Genomic DNA, 23235 nt, shown 5'->3' on the forward strand with positions numbered 1-23235 from the left:
CTCTGGGCACAGCGCTTCCCTGAGGGCAGCCGAACCAGCCTCTGCCCGGGGCTTGTCTTCGCGTTCGCGAGGGGTCCCGAGGTCTGCGGGCTCGTCGCAGAATCGTCAGGGCTGGAGACCACCCAGTCCAACCCCCTCCCCCGCCAAGGCAGGGTCACCCGGAGCAGGTGACACAGGAGCGCGTCCGGGTGGGTTGGAAATGTCTCCGGACAGGGAGACTCCACGCCCTGCCCGGGCAGCCTGTGCCAGGGCGCTGCCCCCCTCAAGAAGTTCTTCCTCACTCTGAGGTGAAACTCCCGGTGCGCGCCTCTGGCTTCGGGTAGATGCCGTGAGCATTAAAAGCTGACACCAGCAGCAATGTGCTGCTGAATAAAACGCGGCATAGGTGTATGCTTTGCTTTTCCTGCTGAGAGGCTGTTCTAAATGCGACCGCTTCACACGGGGCTGTGGAACCTGCTACTCATTCCCGATTCTCCCCCCTTTTCAGCTGTCTTACAGTAAGGTTTCACTCGAGGTTTCGCGCTGTTCTTCACACCGCAACACGCCCACAAGCCGCTTTCACCCGTTTTTTGCCACGGTTTTCACCTCACGGTGTCACACAGGGCTATAGCCCAGCCCCAGGGAGCTCCGCCGAGTTTCCAGCTCAGGGTGTTTCTTAGCAAAGCTGAACCATTTGCTGGGCTTTGACCACCAGCCGCAGCACTTTGGTATGGTTTTGTGGTGGCAAATGTCTGACTGATGGCCAGTCTGAGCCTGCAGATAACGAGATTTCTGTAGGTGATTGTTCTGCCATTCCAACACCCAGTACTGATGGCATCCACAGGTTTTCATCGACTCCTGAGTTTTAGCATTTTGTGCCACCACTAATTAATAGTAGCAGCAAAGCCTGCAGTTCTGTCAGTTGTGTGTGAGTCAGGGGGAAAAAAAAATACACATAACTGAAAAAAACCCAAAAAAACCCGTTATTTTTTTCTTTAGGCATTATTTTACTCAATCTTAAAATGCTGTACTTGGGCTGAGTACACTGTGATTTACAGTGCTGTGACAGAGAGGCAGTGCTCAGCGGCACTGCGGCGTAATTGCTTGATAACCGTGGTAGAACACGTTTGTTCAATCGAAAAGTAAATGCATGGTATGTTACTTGTTATCATCCCATTAGCTTCATGGCCTATGTATATACTGATTACACCGTATTTAAGCTGCGGGCATTCGGTTTTTAGTTGCAATGTGCTTGGTAAAAAAGGAACCCAGTGGAGAAAATGTTAAGTGTGTGATTACGCATGAGTCACACATTGGACATCGTGACACAGCAGGATTTCTGTGGTGACAACAGCAGAGAGAGTGGTTGGATTTCCTAAGTTACTGTTTATCAAGGCAGGCCGTGACTGTCAAGACTGTTCTGCAGCCCCTTAAATACAGGTGGGAGCCCATGATTGGCAGCAGGGATGCCGATGGGAAACAAAGGGCTGCAGGAATCTGTCTTATTTTTCAGCCACTGCTGGGAGAAGGGAGCAATGTCAAAAAGAGTTTTGATAACATTTACAATATTAAACAAATCTGGACATTGTTTAGAAATTTATTAGCAATTTTAAAATAACATCATTCCTTAGATAAAAATGCAATCTTACAGGAATATACATTTGTCCCACACAGAGGTGACCCTATAGCTCACTGGCAGGCCACTCACTCTAACTTTCCTCTGTTGATTTTAAAACGTGCGAGAGGGCAAGACGGACTCTGGCACTGATGACAGGCTTACATGACGATTACAAACTGTACAGCATTATTTACAAAAGCATTTCTGTGGGTTCATGAAAACTAGATATAAAATTGTGGAAGGAGGTAAAGAATTGAGACAGGGAAGGGCTTGGGTGGAGGTGCAGGGGAGGGCTGGGAAGGTGGGCAAGGAGTGTAGGGAAGAATGGGAGAGGAGTTTTATATCTGGGCTGATTTATACTTGAGAGAGGTCATTTTACAGCTCTGGGCAATTCAAATGAAGGCAAAACACTTATATTTATCAACATTTATAGCTGATGATCAGAGCAGGAAATGGCGCTCCAGGGTCTGAACTTAAGAGGTGCTGAGGAACCCCATCTTCCCTGAAGTCACTGGGAAACACTGCTACCTTGCCGGGCCACACCCAAACCACGAAGGTGCAGGCCAGATACAGCATCCCCAGACCTTCAACTGGTTTGATCCTGCAGAGCTCAGTCATCGGTGCTGATGTGAATTCAGACTGAGTGAGAGATCAGCTCCTAAATTACACTTTCACTCCTGAAACTGGACTAGATTCCAACCACTTCTTGCCAGAATTCACCCAAAGTGACTCATCCCTTGCTCTATCAAGCGACAATTGTTTGGAGGGAGATGTCATCATTCGGAATAGATTTTTAAGGCAGTTTTATAAGTATCTCCCCCTTTTTATTTTTTTGTGTGTGATGCAGCAATGTTTGTCAAAGAGATATTTACAATCTCACTCCTCCTACTCCAAAATCTTCCCACATTCAAACTGTCAAGACTGAATAAGCTTGAAACAATCATTTCTATGAGCAATCATAAAGTTGATGATATTTAGATAGTATTTGGCTGCCAGTCTACCTAGGTGCTTGAGATGGGAGCAGACTGACTCAGGATGCTTAAAATACTAAAAGCCTGTTTGGGAAAAGAGCTAACAGAAAAACACAGGTATTTCTTCATCCAAATTAAGAGGCTAGCAAATGGTGTCTGAGTTTGTGGATCTGTCTTGAATAGGATAAAGCTTTGGAAAGGGGCTGTTGGAACGCTGGCAGGAAAAGTCGTTGCTGGGTGGAGGTGATGCCTGCTCTCGCCTGGGCTTGCCCCTGCTCCACTGGGCCTGGGATGCAGCTGCTAAACCTGGCCTAACGTCAGCTTGTTGGAGTGGAGGCTGTGTGCCTGACTTGGGGTAGAAAAACAACAGCATGGGAATGTGCAGACAAACTCCTGCTCCCGCCTAAGCCCTTGGTAATGCTACTGAAGATTCCCTCATTACATCAGTCACAGGTGCTGCTCCTCTCAGCCCTTTAGAAAGGGACTTGATTAAGTTGCCTAATTGTCTCTGGCCACCTGAGATCTCTGCCATCCACTGGGGCTGATGGCTGTGACACCAGCCCTGCCTAGGGCAGAGTTGTGCCTTTCTGAACAAGCTGCTGCAGACCCAGCAGGCTACTGTAGGGTATCTCAGGTGACAGGAGACTCCCACATTTCGGCAACTGAGTCAAGCCCTGTGCCCCTAAAGAAAGCCTGTTTTTTATGCTCAAGTGCTAACAGCTAAGCTCCCCATAAGGGGCAGAGGAAGAATGGAGGATTTAACTAGAACACTAAAGTTTGTATCAGAAGACGTTTGTTTTTGTTTTTGTTTTTGTTTTTGTTTTTTTTTGTTTCCATTCCAGTGTGATGCTACTGACTTCTCTGAGAGCAATTGGAGCCCAATCTGTTTTCAGTCCAGGGCATGTCTCTTGTTGTGCTTCTGCCCTCACCCACCCCACCTCAGGGTGCTCTAGCAGCAAGGCCGTAGTGGTTTCGGCTGTCCAGAAACAAAGCGGGAAGAGGGATAAAAGCTCCACAGACTGAGATCTCTCTGGAAACCTTCTGGATCCCTGGGCTTGCTCACCCAAAATAAAACTTTAAAAACTTTGCAGCATTTAGAAGAAGAAAAAAAGAAACCCTGTGCAGCTACTGAGAATTATATTTCTTAGACTTCTTTGAAGAAGAAAAAAAATGAGGGGAAAATATAATTAAATTTTTCAGGGCCCAGTTCTGTTTTCCACATTCTTTGCATCAATACAACCTCTGTGGCCTCTAGTGCTCTCCAGCCTCATGTTAGCAAGATGGGAACTGGGGCTTCTGATGGCCTGGAATGTTTTCTTTATATGCACTACAGTTTTCATTATGAGAACTGATAAAATCTCACCACTACCAGAAACCCCAACTGGATTCTACTTCTTTTATATCAACTTTGTTGTGTCCAAATTCCCCATTCAGTGTTCCTCTCCCCCACCCTGCCCCTGCCATGGGGACAGTCACAACAGGACCATGCATATATCTTAGGAAACTCAGTTCTGTCCCAGCAGGGCTGCTTCACTTCAGCTCACTGGACCAGTGATTCGGGGTTTCTCATCTACACGCACGAAGCAAGGCTTCCAACTTCATCTGTGACACAGGTGAGCAACCCCACGGGCCTGTGGTGCCGCCACCCCGTATGGTCATGTCTGTGTGCAAACGCGCATACATTCCATACAGCAATCTGAAACTATCGGGCAGAAAAGACACAGGAGCCTGGCTGAGACCCATACAACTGTTATATTGGCGTCAGTCTAAAGAAAGCAATGATACATTGCTTTGGAAATTATCAAGAAATGTAAAAAATGCATTTGCCCTTTCTTTGTTGTTGTTGTTGTCGTAGTCATTGGGGCAGGGTTCTGAGTCAGAAAACAAAGCAGAAAGAGATGCGATTCTGTACATGGCGCCTCTCTGGCTGTCCCTCTGTGCTGGGGTGTGGTGGGCAGGGTAATAAACCAGGCGGGACCCCTGCAGTAGCAGCAGCATCTACACCATCATCGTCCACATGTCCAGCTGAAGAGGCAGATGATGCACAAAAGGTTTGTGGATATCGAAACTCCAGCTCTGGATCATGAGTTCCGCTTTCTTTCCCATCAAGTCAGCCACACAGAAATAAGGAAGAAAAAAAAGAAATGCACCCGGTGTGGCTGGCCCAGTACTGTCTGGACTAATGAGCAGGAGTGATACAGGGAGGAGGTTTGTTGTTTTAGAAGAAATGTCTTTAGTCTGCAGTGTACTCTTGCAAGTCAGAGAGGCTCAGGCAAACAGCAGATTGTTTTCTTTTCCCCGTTCTTTCCTTTCCTTCCATGCCACTCCTCAGCCATCAGTTCCCTCAAAGCTTCCATCCACAGCACAGTGATTGTACATACCCACCATCCACTCCCATACACAGAGAACACTCCAGGAACTAAACCTGCCCCCTCCTTCCCACTGTCCCCCAGACTCTGCCTCACTTGAAGCAGGCAGTAGCTCTTTGCTCAGACCTGTCACAATGTGCACATTGGAAGTACCTCAAATGCAAAACAAATAAATAAAAATGCCGCCCTCCCCAGAAAGAGAAATTTGTACAGCTGGCACCAGCAATTGCTAAATTGAGTACCTGCCCCTGAAACTGCAAAAGTCATGTGCATTCTCTGCTAGCCATACATTTTCCACTCTGCAGGACCTAGGACAGAGCAGAGTTTCCCCTGGACATTGTAGGCTCTGACCCCCGAGGGAGTCACGGCTTTCACCAGGTATGTGTGGGGCATAATCATTTCTGTCATTTCCCTTCCCATCAAGAGAAGTCCTCAGGGATGACACGGACTGCCAAACATCCAAAACGCCCTTTGTCACCGCTAATTTAGATAAGTGTTCTGTTTGTCAGGAGTGGAGAAGACCTTCTGTTTCCCCCTGGGAAAGTCAGATGGACTTTCTAGTGGAAGAAAATGAGACAGGGAGCCCTTACATTGCCAGGCACAGCATTCTTTCCTTTCAAGTACCTTTGGAGCATATCAGCCCTAGCAGCAGCAAACTCAAAGGGAGACACACTTGTGTGCCCATCTTGATACAGGCACAAGGGATGGAAAGGGTGAGACTGACTGACTGACATCAGCTCGATACTTTCTCCAAAGAAGTCTTGAATTATGACTTTGATGACAGATGGTTGTACAAATGGATTTGTATTTCTCTAGTTTAAACGTACTTGGGGTTTTTCTGAAGGTATCTTGAGCTGATACTGGCTGGTTCAAAAAATGTACTGTCAAAACCACCCTTTGCTATTTCTCCTTTATGCCCCAGAGAATCAAGAAGAAAAACAAGAGCATTACAAAAACAATGTAATCAAAGTATGCAATACATGGTGTTCTGGGACATCTGCAGAAGCTCAGGATTTGAATGGAAGTTTAGATCTGAGTCAGATCACACCACCCAACTCAGCACTGATCTGCAAACTTGTGAACCATCTTAAGAAGGGAGGAAAAACAGCAGTAGTCTGGACAAAAATCAGTTGCATAAAATCTAGCAATACATGCCTGTTTTTTTCAGCCTCTCTCATGGGTTAGGGATGAGTATCAGTGTGAGAAAAGACAGTTTCATACGCACTAGTCAGAAAATCTGGCTGGGACAAGCTGTGCTGTCAGATGTTTTGTGGCTTAGAATCTGACCCATCCACTAAAGTCTGGGAAAAGGACTGAGACTATGCTATGCATAGGAACACCCAAAAGTCACTCAGCATCTGCATCTTGACCAAACTGCAGCAATTCTCCTAATAAAGATCCAGAGCTCCCTCCCTCACTTACCCTCTGCTTTCAGTCCAGGCCAGAGTTAGATAACTGCACTTTGCTAATTATTCTGATTCTTGCATTTCTTATCCCAGCACCCTGCTATAATTGAGCAGGGTCAGCTATCTAATTAAATAATTTTGAAAGCAGATTTTTTTCCCTCACTCCTTGAATTGCTGGTGCCAGCTGAATATGTAGGATGGATCTGCCAAATGAGCTTGGGGGTCTTGCCACTCTTGAGTGGGACAAGACCTTTAGAGAAACTGTGCAAAACCAAAAGAAAATGAAGCCTGAATAAAATGTCCCAGTCTAGGGAAGAAAGATTCTTTACCAATAAAGTCACCGTGCATGTTAAAAGGGAGTGAGGAAGAAGGAAAATGAACACAAGATATGCAAAATCAGTAACGTTCAACCTGTCAGTGGATTGCAGAATAGTTACTTACACCAGGTACACTTTGTTCATTGTACAAATTAAAAAAGGAAAAAAAATCAAAACAGTACCCCTTTCCCCAACCACACGTAGAAAAGCACTTAAAAGTTCAAAGGTAAAGCTTGGCACATTCCAAATACGAAATGATTCACTTGACATGCAGCAAAATATACAAGAAGTGATTCTTTTTTTTTCTTTTTTTTTTTAAACAAACTTAATTCGATTCATTATCTTTGCTTGGCACAATTGCAATTCATTTTAAAAAAATATTTGAAAAATACTGAAACTGACCTGAATTCAAGTATAACGGTTTCTTCAACAGAAACATTATCAATGCAATAAAACATCACACGGAATATATCGAAGCGTAACGCCTTCTGGGTTTTTTTTTCTTTTTAGTTTCCCCCCACCCCCACAATTTATTTTTTTTCTATACAGTTTTAATGCCAACACAACTTACAATTTTATTTTCAAAATTAATATTATTGCATTGTTTTTGCATATCTTGTGGAACAGAAAATGCAAAGTTACTGATTCCCTTTTCCAAAGCAGAGACAGTGGTTCGTTTTTGCATTCAAATGGCCCCAGATACAGATCTCCTGCAGCTCAGACCAGGATGTGGAGAGCTGCATGCACTTACACACACACACGCGCGCGCACGCACACTCGCCCCGTATTGCTCCCACACTCACAGATATACTTAGCACTAAAAAGAACCCAAATCAATCACTCAAATGTGCAAGACTATATCAAGTGCATTGCCTACTATCTTTAAATTATAAAACAACAACAAAAAAAGGTTTCAGTTACTAGTAAATAAAATTACAAATTCTTGGTGTACATAATGGTTGGTAAAACTCGTCTATTATCATTATACTTCTACCAAATTTCAATGGAGAAACCACCCCCCCCAGTTTAAATAATACAACATGATCAAACCAATTTAACATTTGCAAAGGTGAAAATAAACCAAACCAAAAAAGGTAGGTGATTACAAAACGCTGTAAACACTCCCTTCTCCCTCAAAAAAAAAAAAAAAAAAAGAAAAAAGAAAAAGAAAAAAGTCAAAATAAAAACTGCAACATGCTTTCAAGGAAATATCAAACTGCAAAACAAGAAGAGATCTACACGAGCCCACCACCACCTCAGCATGGGCGAGGCGGGTTGGCTCTGCCCCACCGCAGAGCCAGTGCTCCCATTGGCTGGCATGGCTGGCTGTCTGAGCTCTGATTGGCTGGCAGGAGGCTGCCTGAGCTCGGATTGGCTGGCAGGTGACTGCCCGAGCTCTGATTGGTCGGCAGGAGTGGCTGCCTGCACTCGGATTGGTTGGCAGGGACCGCTGCCTGGGAGTCTCGGCAGGGCTGGGCAGCTCTGCTGCTTGCCCCTCGGGCACCCCTGCGCTTCTCCTGCTTCCTCCTCCCCCTCGTGGCGTGGGAATCCACAGCAGAAGTCTTCCTCTCCTTCCGAATCAAAGGGCCTTGGCTTTATGGAGACGGTGAGGCTCATACAGAATATGTGCAAAATGATTTTTACAAGCAAAGTCGAAAGACACCCGTTTGGCGCAGGGTCCTTTTGGCTAGGGCCATCCACAGGAAGCTGAGGTTCCCCTTCGTGCTCCGGAGGCAGTTGTCGTTCCTTGTGCAGGGATTGAAAAAAAGAGGGAGCTGGCTCTCCTTCTCTTCTTCCTCCTCCTCACTCTTCCTTCATGGACACGTGCTGGGGTTATATCCTCTCCTGAAAAGCTTTCTTACACCACCCAACTCTGCGACTCGTCCCAACAGAAATGAATGAAGAACGCTGTTCCGGTTACTCCAGGTCACGAGAACAGTGAGGCACTTCTGAAACAAACCCATTAGGAACATTGAAACAAATAAAAAACCAGCATCGCTTCCAGCCCTGGCAACTACAGGCTGCTGATATAAATCCTGCTGTCCTTGAGCTCCTCCTGACTTATTCTACAATCCGGGTTCTGCACCTCTTCCTCTTCCTCTCCTGCACTGTCCTGCCCTGGGTCCCTGCAGTTAGCAAAAGGCAAGAGGTTGCCATTGGGGCTCTGCTTGCTGTTACCATTGAGAATGTTGTCTGCTGCATTTTCCATCTCTTCTATCGTCATGTCGCAGGCGTCTGCGAGCTCCTGGGTTGTGACCTCAATGAACTTTGGATCTTGAGCAAACTGCATCAGTCCTTCCGAGATCAAGACCTTCAAAAGCAGGCAGGGAACCAGAAACAAAGACACATGTTAGTACTCTGCATCGTCAACCCTGTCACGCCTCTAACACAACCCTCTTCACTGCTGTGTTTTCCCCAGAGCTCCATCTCCCATTTAGGCCGCTTGGAGATGGGCTCTCCTACTCTTGGCATTGTGGGCAGCAATGTATGTGTTGCCCTGCCCTTCCATGGGCCCTATTTCTAGTCGGCCTTGACAACAGTGCCCTTTGTGCCTCTGTGGTCTTACCGCTTCCACCAGGCTGCTGGCGCTGCCGTGGAACTGCCTGCTGCTCCCGGCGGTCGGGCTGGGGACAGTGAGGGACACCGGCCTGGCTCTCCTGGGGCTGCTGCAGCCGGTGCTGTCGGGGAAGCGGGAGCCGCAGTGCACCGACGGGAAGCTGCTGTTGAGCTTCTCAGTGGACTCCGCCCCATCGAGGCGCAGGGTCGGGATGGTCTGCTGCGGCCAGCCACGGTTGCAGGGGGTGGCAGGGGGCGTAGCACACAGACGGGAGAACGTGGTGGGGGAATGGCTTCGCTGGAGCAGGGGACTCAGGCCGGCCACCGCTAATGCCTGCAGACAGAGGAGGAGCAAGATGAGTGAGAGCTTGGGCTTGGCGGCAGGGCTGGAAGGAGTTGGTTCTGGAGAAACCCCTCGAGAAAGGCCTGAAGATTCTCGAGGCTCGTGAAAACAGCCACCAGCTCCTCAATGGGTTTGGATGTTTGCTGCAAACTTGTTTTCCTTTAAATGGTGTGCCCTGTGCTAGTGCCAAGCACTAGACTGAAAACTTTCACAACTGCAGTTCTTTGGCCTTGGAGCCATGGCACTGACAGGAGGGATGCAGCCCTGCTCCCCACAGCCTTGCCAAAACCCACCTCTTCTCCAGGGGGTGATACAGCAATTCATTTTCCCACCACTGCCCCCACACATACCGTGAGCTTTTATCGCCAGTTGCTGTGTTTTCTCTAAGTGTCTACTGAGGAACCTGAACAGATACCAGATATGAATTTTACATATGCCTACAGTTGGCAATAACTTTAAATCCACCACTGGATTTTAAGGCATCTGCTGTTGGTGGGAGGATCAATGTCTGATGATTATACTGTCAGCCATCCAAGTCCTTCCTGTAATAATTTACACCACCTCTGAGTCATCCAGCCTCCTCTTATAACAAATTTCTCAAGAAGCCCCATGTTGCACAGGGCTGATCTGATGCCTTATTCATGGTGACTGCCTCCTTATTCTATAAGCAATACTGTCAGAGTTGTAAGCTCAGTCACAGAGCTCACTGCAGCCCAGTATGAGCAATGGAATAAACGGACAGAAAATACATGAGTATGTGGACTGTGTTGCAGAAAATCCCTTTGTTCAGGCTGGGGTTAGTCTCACCCAGCTTCAGCTATCTGAAGGCTCCATGTGTAGTCTAAGCTAACTGTGTAGAGAGACACTGGCAAGCCTCCCGTCTCTTCAATCCCTGCCTAAAAATATTCTCTCTGAAAATGCCCTCTACAACTTACACTAGACTTAAACCTGCCCTTTGGAGATGCTCCTTCGTGCTGTTGACCACAGTGGGCCTGAACTGACCAATTTAAACTAGAGAGCTAACTTTAAGCTATCCAATGTTCAGTGAAGCTCAGCCCATCTGCCGCTGAAATCCTTGGGAACTGATAACTATGCTGTGCTGATGACTTCAGTGACAGATGAACAAAAGAATTAATTCTTAGTCACCTACAGAGTTCACCAAGATTTTTCCAGGAATTAGATGTCAGACTCCTATCAGATTTCAATGAAGAAGAAAGCCCTTAAAAATTTCTCAGTATAAGTTATGCCCTGCAGGCTGTGGTGGCCTCAGCACATCCCCTAAACTGCCAGGTCTTCAGTGTTGTCAGCTGAAGGCCAGATGCCTATTGCAGGATAGCCCTTCAGTCTGGCTAAGTGACACTTGGGTGGACAGAGCCTCATCCCTCTAGGTTTTTGTGGAGGGATGAGGAGGGATGAAGTAGCTCCATCCTATCTGTACGGGTTGGAGGGAGCTGATTCTGCCAGCTGGGTGGGCTGAGAGGGTGGGAAGCACGTGTTCCCTCTGCCTGGCCTGCCATGGGTGGGCAGGAAGTCTCAGGAGAGCTGTTGCTCCTGTGTTGAATGTGAGAAGCTGTTTCCTGCCCACTCCTCCCTGCTCCAAGGCATGTTCTGGTTGTCCCTGCCACAGCTGTAACTCTGCAGACTACTGCTTTCTGGAACTTGAGTACTGAAGGATCACTCTCTGGGAGTGGAGGTGAGAAAAGCCAGGGAGCCTCAAACACGCTCCCCTCTCGCTCCTCTGCTCTGACTTCTCACTTTTCCCAGCCCTGCTGTGTAGTATTTTGTACCCCTGTGGCAGCAGAGGAGGTGACAAGATCATTCTGCCCTGCCCTGGGGAACTGCATGGAGCAGGACCCCACCCTTGCAAGGCTGGCACTAACATCTGCACCTGTTTCTTCTATGGTGACAAAAAGTGGCATCATCAAAATAAAAGACACAAATCTGCTTTGGAGTATGACGGCTGGCTAATCATCTAGGTACGTGCCAAAGCATATGTTTGATAGGCTGCTGAACACAGTTACAAAGGGCTTGAGAAGCTGATTAATGACATGCAATCAGATTATGTTTTAAAATGAATAATTACATTTACTGGTTATCTTTAATTAATATGAAAGTAGACTCCGTGCATTCTGTTCATATGCACACTACCATCAAAGCCAGTGTAACTGCACTGCAGCATGCAATTTGGGTAGCTATTTTTATCTTTTAGCTAGTATTTTATTTTATTCTTTTACTAACATCAGAAAATAATAACTCTGCTGACTGCAAAGGACATATTCCTGTAGCATTCTTCTTCAATCCTGAAAGCAGGAATGAGCATGATGGCAAATCTGATTTCTAGAAACTGGACCCTTGATGTGGGTCTAGAAACTATCCCAGCTGGCTTTTAAAAAGTTGTTTGGGATGCACTGGGGAGGTACTGCAGAAAGTAGGGTTTCAGTTTCATTGCTGGGCCCTTTGTGGTCATCAACACTTACCTGATGATGTACCAGATGCAAAGGCAGAACCGTCTTCTGCGAGACGTCCACGCCCTGGTTCTTCTGTCTTTTCAAACACTCTAAGTGAAAAGATGCCCTTCGACCTGAAAGAGCAATCACACACAACTGTGTCCATCACTCATAACACACTACAGGTAATCTGTTTTCCATTTCCCTTAGTGTAGTCCCATTGGAGATACAGCAAAGGCACCCCCATTTTCACCTCTGTCCACTTTCCCTCGACACCTCGCCCTTTCCAGAGCACATGTATTTGCAAAAATCAGCGAGGCATTGTGAACTGACCAACACTACCTTCAGATAAAATTCTGAACAATGATTTTTATTTTTCCTCTTTCAAAAAACATTTCCCTCCTGAACAGTGGAAGAGTTCTCAGACCTCTCTGGTTCAGACAAAGCCCTTGTCAGGACTGATGGTGGCAGCTGAGGCTCTGGTGCTGTGCCTGGCTGTACACAACATGCAGAAGGGGATGTCAGGCTGCTCAGGTGACATTGGCCTCCTGCTTGCATGTGATCCGTGTCCCTTAGCTGCCAGACATACCACGGTTTATGAGACTGTGTCTATAGCAAGGTCAAGTGGAAGTGAATTAATGAATGATGAATTTACTGGTGAATGGAAGGTGACTTAGACATAAAGCATTTTCAAAGTTTGGAAAGAGGGGAAGAGAAAAAAGATTTTAGGGGAAACTGTTGAAACAGTTGCATTGTTTACTTGCTATAAAATTAAACTTTATTTCTCTAAATAAGAGAAATTCTTCTCCCTATTAAGAATTTAAAGTACTGCAAAGTATGTTTATGAAAAGAAGCAAGGGCTTTATTTCTGGAGAATAGCAAATAAATCCAATATTAAAGATTTAATGCATGACACACTGCATGGCACATTGAAATATTTTGGGGGCTTCTTAATCCTGTTGACATTTTTCTAAAGAATGAAAGAAAATTAGAATTCTGAAATTAGTATGTATCTATAATTTTGATTTGTTGAGAAAAAGTCCTCTCAGAGGTTGGAGAGGACATTGGCTAGGAGGGGTTGCATTATAACCCAGAGAATGAATGTTACAATGCAGGTTAAAAGTATTTTCTCTTTCTACAGAAAAAAAAAAAAAAAAAGTAGTAAAATGAGTTTGACATTACTGTGTAAATATTCACTAGGATGTCGTTAATGAAGCGTTGTATCAAGGACTGACTGCCTTACAGATAGGAATTGTTGTTGCCTAATATTTTAAGATTTGAAATAAAATAAATGCTTTTAGAACACTGAATTGTACAAGCATCTTGAAGGGTTTGAGTGAAGACTCAGTAGCCTCACTTTAACCATTACACTGCCTAGTCTGTCACTGTTATTTTATGGAATATATTTTATATACATGATTCTTTTTGGTTTCTCTCAGCAATGTTCTTGTTCTCCAGGAAAAAGGCTGAAAAATATTTTCTCACTGACTCTTACATTTGTCTTGATACTTTCAAGAAATCTTGTGGTTCATGTATTTCACCTGACTGTGTAGTCTACAGGCTCAAGCACTTGAAAATCTCCAGGTACAATCTGAGCAGGTAATAAATTTGTGTTTTGTTAAATTAATCTGAAATTCGCTGTGTTCCTGGTAGCAAACAACAGAAACAACCTCACCTTGCTGAATACACACAGACCAGAAAACCGTATATTCAAGGCTAGCCCATTCAGTGATTCCCTGGTGACTGTTTGGAGAGTCCACAGTGCTCACACAAACCCCTCTAATTCACAGGCAGGTTTTGTCAAACAGATCACATGGACTATCCAAACAGCCACAGGTTCATCTACTGACTGAGAGCATAAAGTCAGCAGAGTCATGTGCATGATCGGGATTCCTGCTCTGACAAGCCAAAGGCAGCAAACAGCAACCTCTGTGCCCACACAGGCTGGGATTCCCCCAGCGAGATGTGAGAACTCCATCAAGGCAGAGGAGAGCACAGCCCCTGTGTCCTGCTGGGAGGTTACCTAGTGCTGAGGAGCACAGAAACCCTTTCTTCGGAGAGTGCCGGGTGTCCTCTCCTTTGCTGTTTTCTGGTGGAGTGAGTTGTCTGTTTTCATCATCTTGGTAGTCAAGCCTGGAAAGGAGAACAGAGACTTAGAAAAGCAGCTGACATTGGACAGAATAACCCCTCTTGCAGCAAGGAAGCCAGGAAGATCATGCTAGCAGAAGGATGCAATAGTGAGCTAGCTTCAAGCTATAACTGGTCCAGGAGCAGTAACAACCATGAGACAGAGAACCCCTCTAAAAAAGAGATTTGGGAACATCAGGTGGTAGAATGGAATGTGGAGGAAGGCCCTGCAGATCCAGATGTCTCCTTCAGAGAAGAAGGAAAATCCTAGGTGAAAGATATTCTTTTCAATGTTACTTCTAGGGCTGAACTGCGGGTTCTGACCTAATCCCATAAACTGAAAAAGGTCACCTCTTCCCACCTCTCCCCCTTAATCAAAGAACCACCCAAACACCTTGATTAAAGCTGCAAAGCTCACATTTCGGTAGAGAGCAGACTTGGTTCACTACAGTACTCAATGTCTTCATTCAAATTTTCATCATAAGTCTCATCCTGAGACACTTCCTCTTGGCAAACAATTGCCAGCTGGCTGTCTCTGGAACTGGAGCTAATGAGCAAAAAAGACAAGTCAAGATATGGAGATGGTAAAGACAACCTGTTACAAAGACAAGAATGACAGGCTCCATCTGTCTCAGTTTATTATAATGCTGAAGAGCCATCATAGAAAAATCAATGACTGAACAGAGCCACAGAGTTCACAAATACAAAGCAGCAACCCTTGTCAGTGTCCTCTGTCAGAGGACGAGTTTCTTAAATCAATGCTGAACAATACTGTAAATGTATTATTGTCATCTGTGACTACATGAACTCTATTAGTGTGCACATCTATTAGTGACCACACTTGCAAAGATACACCTCACTGAATTCAAAGCAAAATCTGAGGTGGGCTCTTGTTACAAAAGCCGTGATTATGGATTTCAGAGAAGCCTCCTAGACACTCACAGTAACCCTCTCAGCTCAGTGATGTCTGGTCTCTGCCTCCCAAATCCCTTACTCTGCACCATCTCTGCCCTCTGCCCCCTGTTCACACTTTCGCTCCCTGCTGTCTTTTCCACCTTTGGTGCCTTTTTTTCTCATCACTAACTGCAGAGAGCTTCTACTAAATTCAGTAGGATCTGTTCAGAACTTTAGGTGTAACAGCCCTTAATTCCCTGCTTGCCTCCTCTCTGTCCCTCTGTTTCACATTTGGGCACTCACATTTCACTTCATTTGGACTTTGTGTTTTCTGAGGAGTAAAGTAAACTCTGAAGGTAGCTTGAATTTTTGAGGTACCAACATGGCAGTATTGGAAACAATCTCAGTTTCTTACTAGCAATTGCAGAAAAGAGCAGTGTGGCAGGTTTTTGTTGTTTTGTTTTGTTTTGTTTTGTTTTCATCTTTCAGGGTCCGGAGAGGAAACATTATTTTGTCATCTGGTTTAAGCAAAAAGCATTGGAAAAAATGTGTGCATGCATGGTATAAGGGAGCCTGTAGGCTTCGAGAGTCTGTAGGACTGTGCTGGAGCCACCTTCCTCCTTAAATGGGAGAGTAGTAAAACTGCTAAAGTGCAGAGGGGAAAAAATCAGTACATGGCATCTCCTCCTGCTCAACAGTCTGTGTTTAGCCAAAACCATACAGAATTTTTTGTATGAACATGCCAGAGTGTACTTGACTATGATGTGATCAGAGAGTGCATAGATGTGTGAGCCCAGCTTGAAACTCTAAAAAAACCTCAAATCTAGAAAACAGCTAGAAACTGCCCATGAATCACTACCTGCCCTGTGTTAGGAGCATTTCCTGGAGCTGTCATGCCTATCATTCTCTCTCTTTCAGGCCTACTGACACCAAAAAGAAGAGCCTGTATTCAACATTAATGGGAATTTGGACTTCGGCATAGGATGAACAATGAGTCTTACACCCGGACAGCGTTAGATGTTATGGAGAGCACATACCGTCCCAGTGTTTCGTAGTAATGTGTCCTAATTCAGAGAGGGTGCCCAAGGAAGCAAGGAGAGAAAAGAACACCACGTTAGCAGTGTCACATCAGCGCAAGTCAGCAAAGGAGGAAGGCACATGGTAACACGTGTTGTGCAACTCCCGTGGCCTCCCTCAGGAAGGCATGAAATAGAAAAACCCTGGGACTCTTGGGCAATTCTGCACTCACTGAATTTCCTCTGTCTTATTTTTCTATTCCATCCTTTTCAGGGGCAGCACTTGTTCACCTTTTCACACTGCCCACTCTCTGCACTGAAAAAAAAAATCCTGCTGTTACTGAAATCCCCCATTGAAAAAAATTATACTCCTTTCATACTAGTCATCTGTGTGTAGAGAGCCTGAGAACTGTCCAGAGAAGGGGATTTTCTTTGTGTTGCACAGTACTGCATTTCTGAAAACCTTGCCTCCCTTCCCCTAGAATGCTTTTGGTGACTCTGTAGGGATGTGACCCACTGAATGAAAAACCACTGACTTCCTCAGAGCTCCCTGCTGGGTGATTAAGAAATGAATTGCAGTCTCCTTCAGTTACCAGTAGATAAAACCCCTCCCTTTTGGTTCTTACAGAGGTTTCTTCATGATAAAACCGAAAGAAATCAAGTGAGTTGACCAGCAAGAGTGCTGCTGCCTTGCAGTGCTCGACTGATGCTTATCTGTTGCACCGTGGGCTTTGGCACAAGTGGAGAACCAGAAGGCTCGATCCAGGCTGCAGGCTGGGCAATGTCTGGGAGTGACTTCAGCTAGGCAGCAGTGCTCTGGTGTTTGCATGCATGTTCCTATACCCAGTCCCTTGACTTACTCTGCTGTGAAACTTACCTTTTGGATGGTAGTTTCCAAGGAGCCTCCTGCACACATATCGTGGGTGATAAGGGGGTCCCATGGCCTTCCACTGTGCTGACAGTGCTGGGGTAGGTGGGTGGGCTGGGGAAGCGGCACAGGGCAGTGTTGTTCGCATTGTTGATGTTGGCATTGGAGCCTGAAGATGAGTAGCTGCTGGGAGTGAAGGTGGAGTCCACCAGCTTCTCGTGAGATGGAGACTCGGTATCTCCGTGGTTGTTGCCAGACTTATTGATGTGTAGAGGTCGCTGAGTGGTAAATGTCTGGGGAAATGCGCTCCTGCCATCACTTTGGTAATAGCTGACATGGTTTCCAAACAAGCCTCCAGCTCTCTGACAGAAAAACAGAAATGATTTTCCCTTTGTGAGTGAGAAGATGTGCTAGGGCCCTAGTGTTTCCTGCTTAGCCTGTTCTTGAGAAAAAAAAAGTGAGAACAGAAGTGTTCATGGCACTGGTGTTCTCTCTTCCAGAAGGCATTGTGTGGAATTTCTCTGTCACAGAGACTAGGTACCCACAGGCTGTGGATATTTTAGCTTTCTATGATATTTCACAGGACTGGCCAAGTGTATAGGTGAGGCAAAGGTGTCTCTACACCTCCCATCAGTCCTGGAAATGCATGACTGGGTAGGGATGCAAGAACCACGTAGCTGCTGTCTGGTTTTCCCAGTGCAGTTGCAAAGGAACATTTAGACACAAGAGGGAATTTGAGAAGAGCACCAGAAACTGTTAATCACCTGGAGGAAGAAATGATGAAATATTTAGTGAGCCAGTTATGTACTGTTTAGATGGCGAGTAAAGAACTGGCAGCATCTTTCTGTAAGGAAAGGAGGAAAACACCAAGAGAGAGGAAAAATTACCAGAGGAGACAATTACAAGAAATAGGAATGAAATAAGAAAGAAAAGATTTAGGTAACTTGATCAGAAAATTTCCTCCTTCTATAGGATCTCTATTGGGTTCTGGTGTCCTTTTTGGAAGGATGCTACTTGTGCCACAGAAAAGAGTGGACAAAACACTTAAGCGTGCCTGGCTGCTGCTCTGCAGACTGTGAGATGGTTTAACAGATCTGTTCTTTAATTTAGATTTTGTGAGGGGAACTTCCACTGAGGAGTTTCCTTTGAGACAAAGAGAGAAGAAATTGGGGTAAAACTGTGCAAACATCTCAGGACCCAGCCTCCTAGGTTCACTACACTGTTTTCTAGTAGGACCTACAAAACAAGAAGGTCTGAAATGCAGAAGGCATAATAGAGAATGTAGCACTCTGAGCTCAGTTACTGGTCTAGTCTCAACTCTCAAACTTGTTCAGGCACCTACCCGGAAGATATCATCTTCAGAGGCAGCAGAGACAGCTTCTTTCATGGCCTTATCTAACTCTTCTTCAGCAGTCAGGTCTCCAGAAATTGCTCGCCGGATCTCTGGCCCGATGTCGTGGAGTGTGCGCAGACCAGCCTGCAAAACAGCAAACTATAGAGCTTCATATCTCCGAGTGGATACGGGAGAAATAACTGCATTGCCATTTCTTCCTAAGCTCTGTGAAGCCCTTTTACTTAACATAACATCCCCAGCTCCTAGAAAAACATAGATAGGGAGAAACTCTTAGCAATATGAGCCAGGAATGGTTGTTGCTAGTCCCCTGGCTTCATCACAACAGGACACAGACATAAATCTACAGGCTTGACTAAGCAGGTCTGTGTGCTTTCAACTCCACAACTAGAAGCCCTTGAGCAGTCACAGTTCCAGCTGAACCATGTACTCTGGCGCCTCTGAAAATCTCTTCTTTTTAATTAGCAGCTTAAATATGGATTTAATAGCTAAACTTCTGGCATCTGGATCTGGACAGTCCTCAAACTCCTCACCGACTGGAACCTGTCCATCCAGGGCAGTAATCTGTGGGTATACTCATTCTGTCTTTGTCCTCGCATCACAGCACTTTTTAACTCGCTGAAACTCCAGAGTCACCCTTCTTGCTCACTTTACCCTCAAGAGACATAAATGGTGCTGCCTGTACAGTCAATGGGGCTTTCTCATTCTTTCACACAGCCTGGCAGTCCACCTAGTTAACGTGTAGCAGAGAGGTGAACAGATCCCAGTTCTTTGAGCCTGATGCCCTGTCCACGGGATGGTCTTGGCATCCAGGTGTGCTTTTTGCTTTTTAACTGATTTTGCCTCCTGGCAACATGCTCTCCCTGACCCTGTTACAGTGATTACCCTCAGAAAGGGTAGACCGTATATGGGAATAAGCAAATGTCTGTAGGACACTTCATACCAGTTCTCTGAAAGGATCCCAGATTTCCAATATTCCCAGCAGATTGATAAACTGTGGTTATAGCTCACTTGTGCCTACCATTTCCAGAGCTAAGGGATGTGGGCCCATGGCACATACATATTTACCCAAAGGGAGTGGCGTGATAATCCAAGGGGTCTACAAACTCCTTTCCAGTAGGGAAAGCCCAGTGTAGCCCCCAGAATGGTTAAGAGGGAAATGGGGTCACCTGCCTCTACTGTACCACCCCTGTCCACTCTGTGTCCGCTTGTCACCTGTAAGGAGAGTGCGTTGCGCTGGGAGGGCTTTCCCACCAGCCCCTGCTCTTTACGTTTCTTGAACTTCCGGAAATACTCCTGAATCAGGAAAGTGGCGTAGAACTTCCCGACAGTCACCTCGTCGTCTGCAAAGGGGAGTTAAAAAGTGAATTAAATGAGACCGATTTTGACAGTGCATGTGCTACCGTGAGCCTTGGGATCCGCAGCAGGAACAGTGGGCCGTGCAGGGCATGTTTGCTTTTTAGGGCACCAGGATATAGAGCTGAAGGAAGGGACTTGCTCCACAACCAGAGCTTATTCTAAGTAGTCAGCAGGAGAGGTGCATGTGGCATTTGTGTCTCTGCTGGCAGAGAACCCCTACAGCTATGCACGTCTGGATGTACGTTTTTTACAGGGAAGTACCTCTAACCTTTGCAGTCTCTGGTATTGGTTAACCACAAAGGATCTCATTATAGCAGCAGCCTCCCAGTCTGGGTCAAAGCATGCTGCTGTCTTGTGACAGCCTGGGGTAATACATGCTCAGAGTCTGGGCTCACCGACAGCATCTGACTGATTGTTCATCCTCAACCTGACCCGGCCCTTCTCTGCACTGAAATTCTGTCTGCTTGTGCTGCACACAGGTGTGAGCGAACAGAAACTATCACCTCTATCTACCCTGAAATGCAGACATTGCTGTATTCTCACTCAGTAAAAACTATCAGTCAGCCAAAATGTTTTTCTCCAGGTAACTCTCCTTCCTTCTCCAAACCCACTGGGAATTTAATAAAACATGGTCCACTGACTTCAGGGCAGCCCAAGCAAGGTTCAGGACCTGGCTGCTTCTGTTGACTGACTGCCAAGTGCTGTTTTGTGCTATAGCCCATGGAACCACCCGGAAGGTCAGTAAAGGCCTCACTAGATATTCATGCATTAACTCCTATTTATGCACATTTTCTTCTTTCCCTGATTTCTCAGCAATAAGAACTGGATATTCATGGTAGCATAGGCAGAAAAGATTTCAGCCTGATGAAATACAGTTGACAGCTTGTAGAAGAAAGCCTGTCCCCCCATATTCCACCTGATGATCACAAGGTGCAGTAGGACACGACAGGTGGGAGAAAAAAACAGAGATTCAGAGACTGGGACAAGATCCTGCACTCACCACCTGCGGGAGGCACCACCTGGTCCAGCAGCTTCATGCTGGTGCGCTTCCAGATTTTCTTAATTATTGCTCTCAGCTCTTCGTTGGCTTGCTCCAGGTTACCTGCAGGGTGAAAATCATCAGAGACAGGAACTAAGCAGACCCTGCAGAGGAGCAATTTCATGTCTGGCATGGCAATCTCAGGAGGAAAATATCAGGGCTTTTTCAGTAGTGGAAAGTTTTGGGCCAAGAGATGCTCTGACTGTTGCTACAGCCCCCTCACAGCAAGAGCTCTTCTTCCTAAACATGCACAGTCATCCCTGGGTAGGAAGGTGACAGTTACTGACTGATAGTGGGCAACAGCCAGAAACAACAGATCCATGGTGCTACCTCATCCCAAGAAAGCAACAATTGCATCTAACACCTTTTTGATTGAGATCCAGCGGAGGTCAAATATAATGACAATAGAGGTCAATTAATGGGAAACTACAGCTTGGGGAACACAAATAACTGGTGGTAAAGATGCAGCTGGCAATCTGAGGACCTGTGGCTGCTTGCAGCACTTCTCAAGAACTACCTACTGCAATTCCTGCCTCCCAGCAGGTATCAAGCTCCTGCACATGGTACCAAGAGTCTGCCTTGGAGGGTGTGCATAGTGCTCTGGAGGCAAGTTCAAGGCTTCTGCAGTTTGACTCAGAGGATTGCCCCGGGATATATATGTTCATTCTCTGAAGAACAGCAGAGGTTATAACAAGCCTTCTATGACACTGTCTGAACTTAGACTTTACATGTTCCTCCAAGGGGCTCTGAGTTAAATGAGACGTTAATTAAGCCCCATTACTCCTGTGGGAGTGAGTGAAGCAGATTTGGTTTATATCCTTTCCTTCTATATATCCCTTTTCTACCAAATGAGTCACCTTTAATTTTATTTCTTGATTTATGTACATTCAAACGCCTTATAATTCAAGGTCTGTTCTCTCTCTAGGTGTACAAAACCAGTATCTTGTCCTCCTAAAGGTTCTGCTCCTGCAGTTTTCCTTACTGCTCCCCAGCATTAAGGCTCCTCAGTGTGCTGCATGGGGCTCTGCATGGCAGTAGCTCTCTTAATAGGATGCAGTGAAGAGAGGGACACTGAGTAACTTGCTGAGGATGCAACAGAGGGACAGTATTGAAGGCAGAAATCTGAGTTAGGAGGGCTAATTCCAAACTCCTGCCCTAACCACTCAAAAGATCCTGCCAAGGCAAGAAAGAAAGCAGATGAGGCTTTAGAGGGTTTCCCAGGAGTTCACTGGCAACGACTCCAAGAGTCTGAGGCTCAGATAAGAACACTAAGTCCTTTTTGGGTGTCTGTTTCGTTAGACCTGAGATATCTTACAGGGGTTGCAGGTGGCTTTTCTTCAGGAGAGCCTCTTTTGCTAAAGTCAAATTCTGTTTAGCACAGTATTCAAAGCCTTAATATAGTTTTTTAATTTTATCACTGTTTTTTTTTCTCAGCTGTGTATAATCCTGGCACAGTAAGCTAGGGTTCTGCTGGTGTATGCTTTCCCATATCTGAGATGTAATATAGCCATTACTGAAGCAGAGGTGTGACTCACAGATCTACACACTCTTTTAAAGCATCTCGTTAATACTTGAAACCAAGTTTTGACTCTGTACCTGCTGTAATGAGAGATACTGGTCCTGAGTGCAACAAAGACAACAAGCTGAACTCAAAATCTTGTCTGCTCTCCTCAACTATACCTGCTGTCTATGCAAAGCTATTCACAGTCCCTTTGCTTCTCACCTGTCTTTTCAACACCACTGTTCCTACAGGGTAATGTTAACTAATGGAAGCACAGGAGGAGTTTTAGTGAGATGAGACCCCTGAGTCCAAGCTCTTTTGCCTCCCTCGGACTGGAAGATCAGTGGTGACAACAGTTGAAAAGCAGCCCAGCTCTGCAGACAGTGTACAAAGGAGGAGGCTGCTTTGCCCTTCTTCCTTCCCCTGGTGGTTGTTTGAGCAGACATTGATCTAAAACTTTAAACCTTCAGACTGTTGTGAAGAATGAGAGCAATAATATGAGATGATACCATGGGAAGCACCAGCTTCCTAGGTAATGGGAAACACTGTGCTTTCCTAGAAGATATATTCCTCCAAACCTCTTTACATTGCTTTTTGTCCCACGTGCTGCACATGAGTAATTTGGACCATTTTGCACAAGGTATCCTTACTGGTTTATTCCAGCTCAGCACACTTTGGTGGGAACACCGCTCAGCTACCTCTGTACCCTTGCAGTCAGCAGGCTTCTTACCTTCTGTCTTGATCCTCAGTGCTGTTCTGACCAAAGCAAAGAGAGTGGCATTGAACATGACAGTCCCATCACTGTTCAGTGGCATGTTCATGGAGACAAGGCGCTGTGGAATAAAGAGAAGAAAGAAAACAATCATACTGCCTGCACAGGAACTGAAGTACGCTCTTACTTATGTCCTCATGACACCCTCCAGACCTGCCACTCCTCTTATGGGGCCTATGCATTTAGTTAAATAATGATAAAAGTACTTTTCATATCCACCAACTGTGTGCAGTTTTGGGCACCACAATATAGGAAAAATATAAAGCCATTATAGAGTGTCCAAAGGAGAGCAATGAAGATGG

The 23235-nt window shown here is 45.7% G+C and overlaps 1 protein-coding gene across 12 annotated transcripts in view; it reads right to left on the bottom strand.

The window, feature by feature from the left end:
* Nucleotides 1-3398: 3398 nt before the first annotated feature.
* CACNA1C (calcium voltage-gated channel subunit alpha1 C) overlaps nucleotides 3399-23235 on the bottom strand; it is a 431380-nt gene continuing 411543 nt past the window's right edge. For 5 of the 12 annotated variants that reach the window (XM_027905708.1, XM_027905679.1, XM_027905670.1 and 2 more), the window contains 11 exons: nucleotides 22892-22994; nucleotides 20622-20723; nucleotides 19478-19605; nucleotides 18254-18403; nucleotides 16921-17273; nucleotides 16065-16091; nucleotides 14552-14680; nucleotides 14030-14139; nucleotides 12037-12140; nucleotides 9227-9550; nucleotides 3399-8971 (listed from right to left, as the gene is read on the bottom strand). In XM_027905708.1, the coding sequence (XP_027761509.1) occupies nucleotides 8675-8971; nucleotides 9227-9550; nucleotides 12037-12140; nucleotides 14030-14139; nucleotides 14552-14680; nucleotides 16065-16091; nucleotides 16921-17273; nucleotides 18254-18403; nucleotides 19478-19605; nucleotides 20622-20723; nucleotides 22892-22994 (1827 nt within the window). In that variant the 3' untranslated portion in view covers nucleotides 3399-8674. The remainder of the gene's footprint in view (nucleotides 8972-9226; nucleotides 9551-12036; nucleotides 12141-14029; nucleotides 14140-14551; nucleotides 14681-16064; nucleotides 16092-16920; nucleotides 17274-18253; nucleotides 18404-19477; nucleotides 19606-20621; nucleotides 20724-22891; nucleotides 22995-23235) is intronic. The other 7 variants (XM_027905723.1, XM_027905715.1, XM_027905690.1 and 4 more) reach the window with 2 other exon arrangements.

This window comes from Empidonax traillii, unplaced genomic scaffold (genome assembly GCF_003031625.1).
Source record: "Empidonax traillii isolate 1590-97213 ecotype Southwest subspecies unplaced genomic scaffold, ASM303162v1 scaffold25:size3598162, whole genome shotgun sequence".
Lineage (NCBI taxonomy): Eukaryota > Metazoa > Chordata > Aves > Passeriformes > Tyrannidae > Empidonax > Empidonax traillii.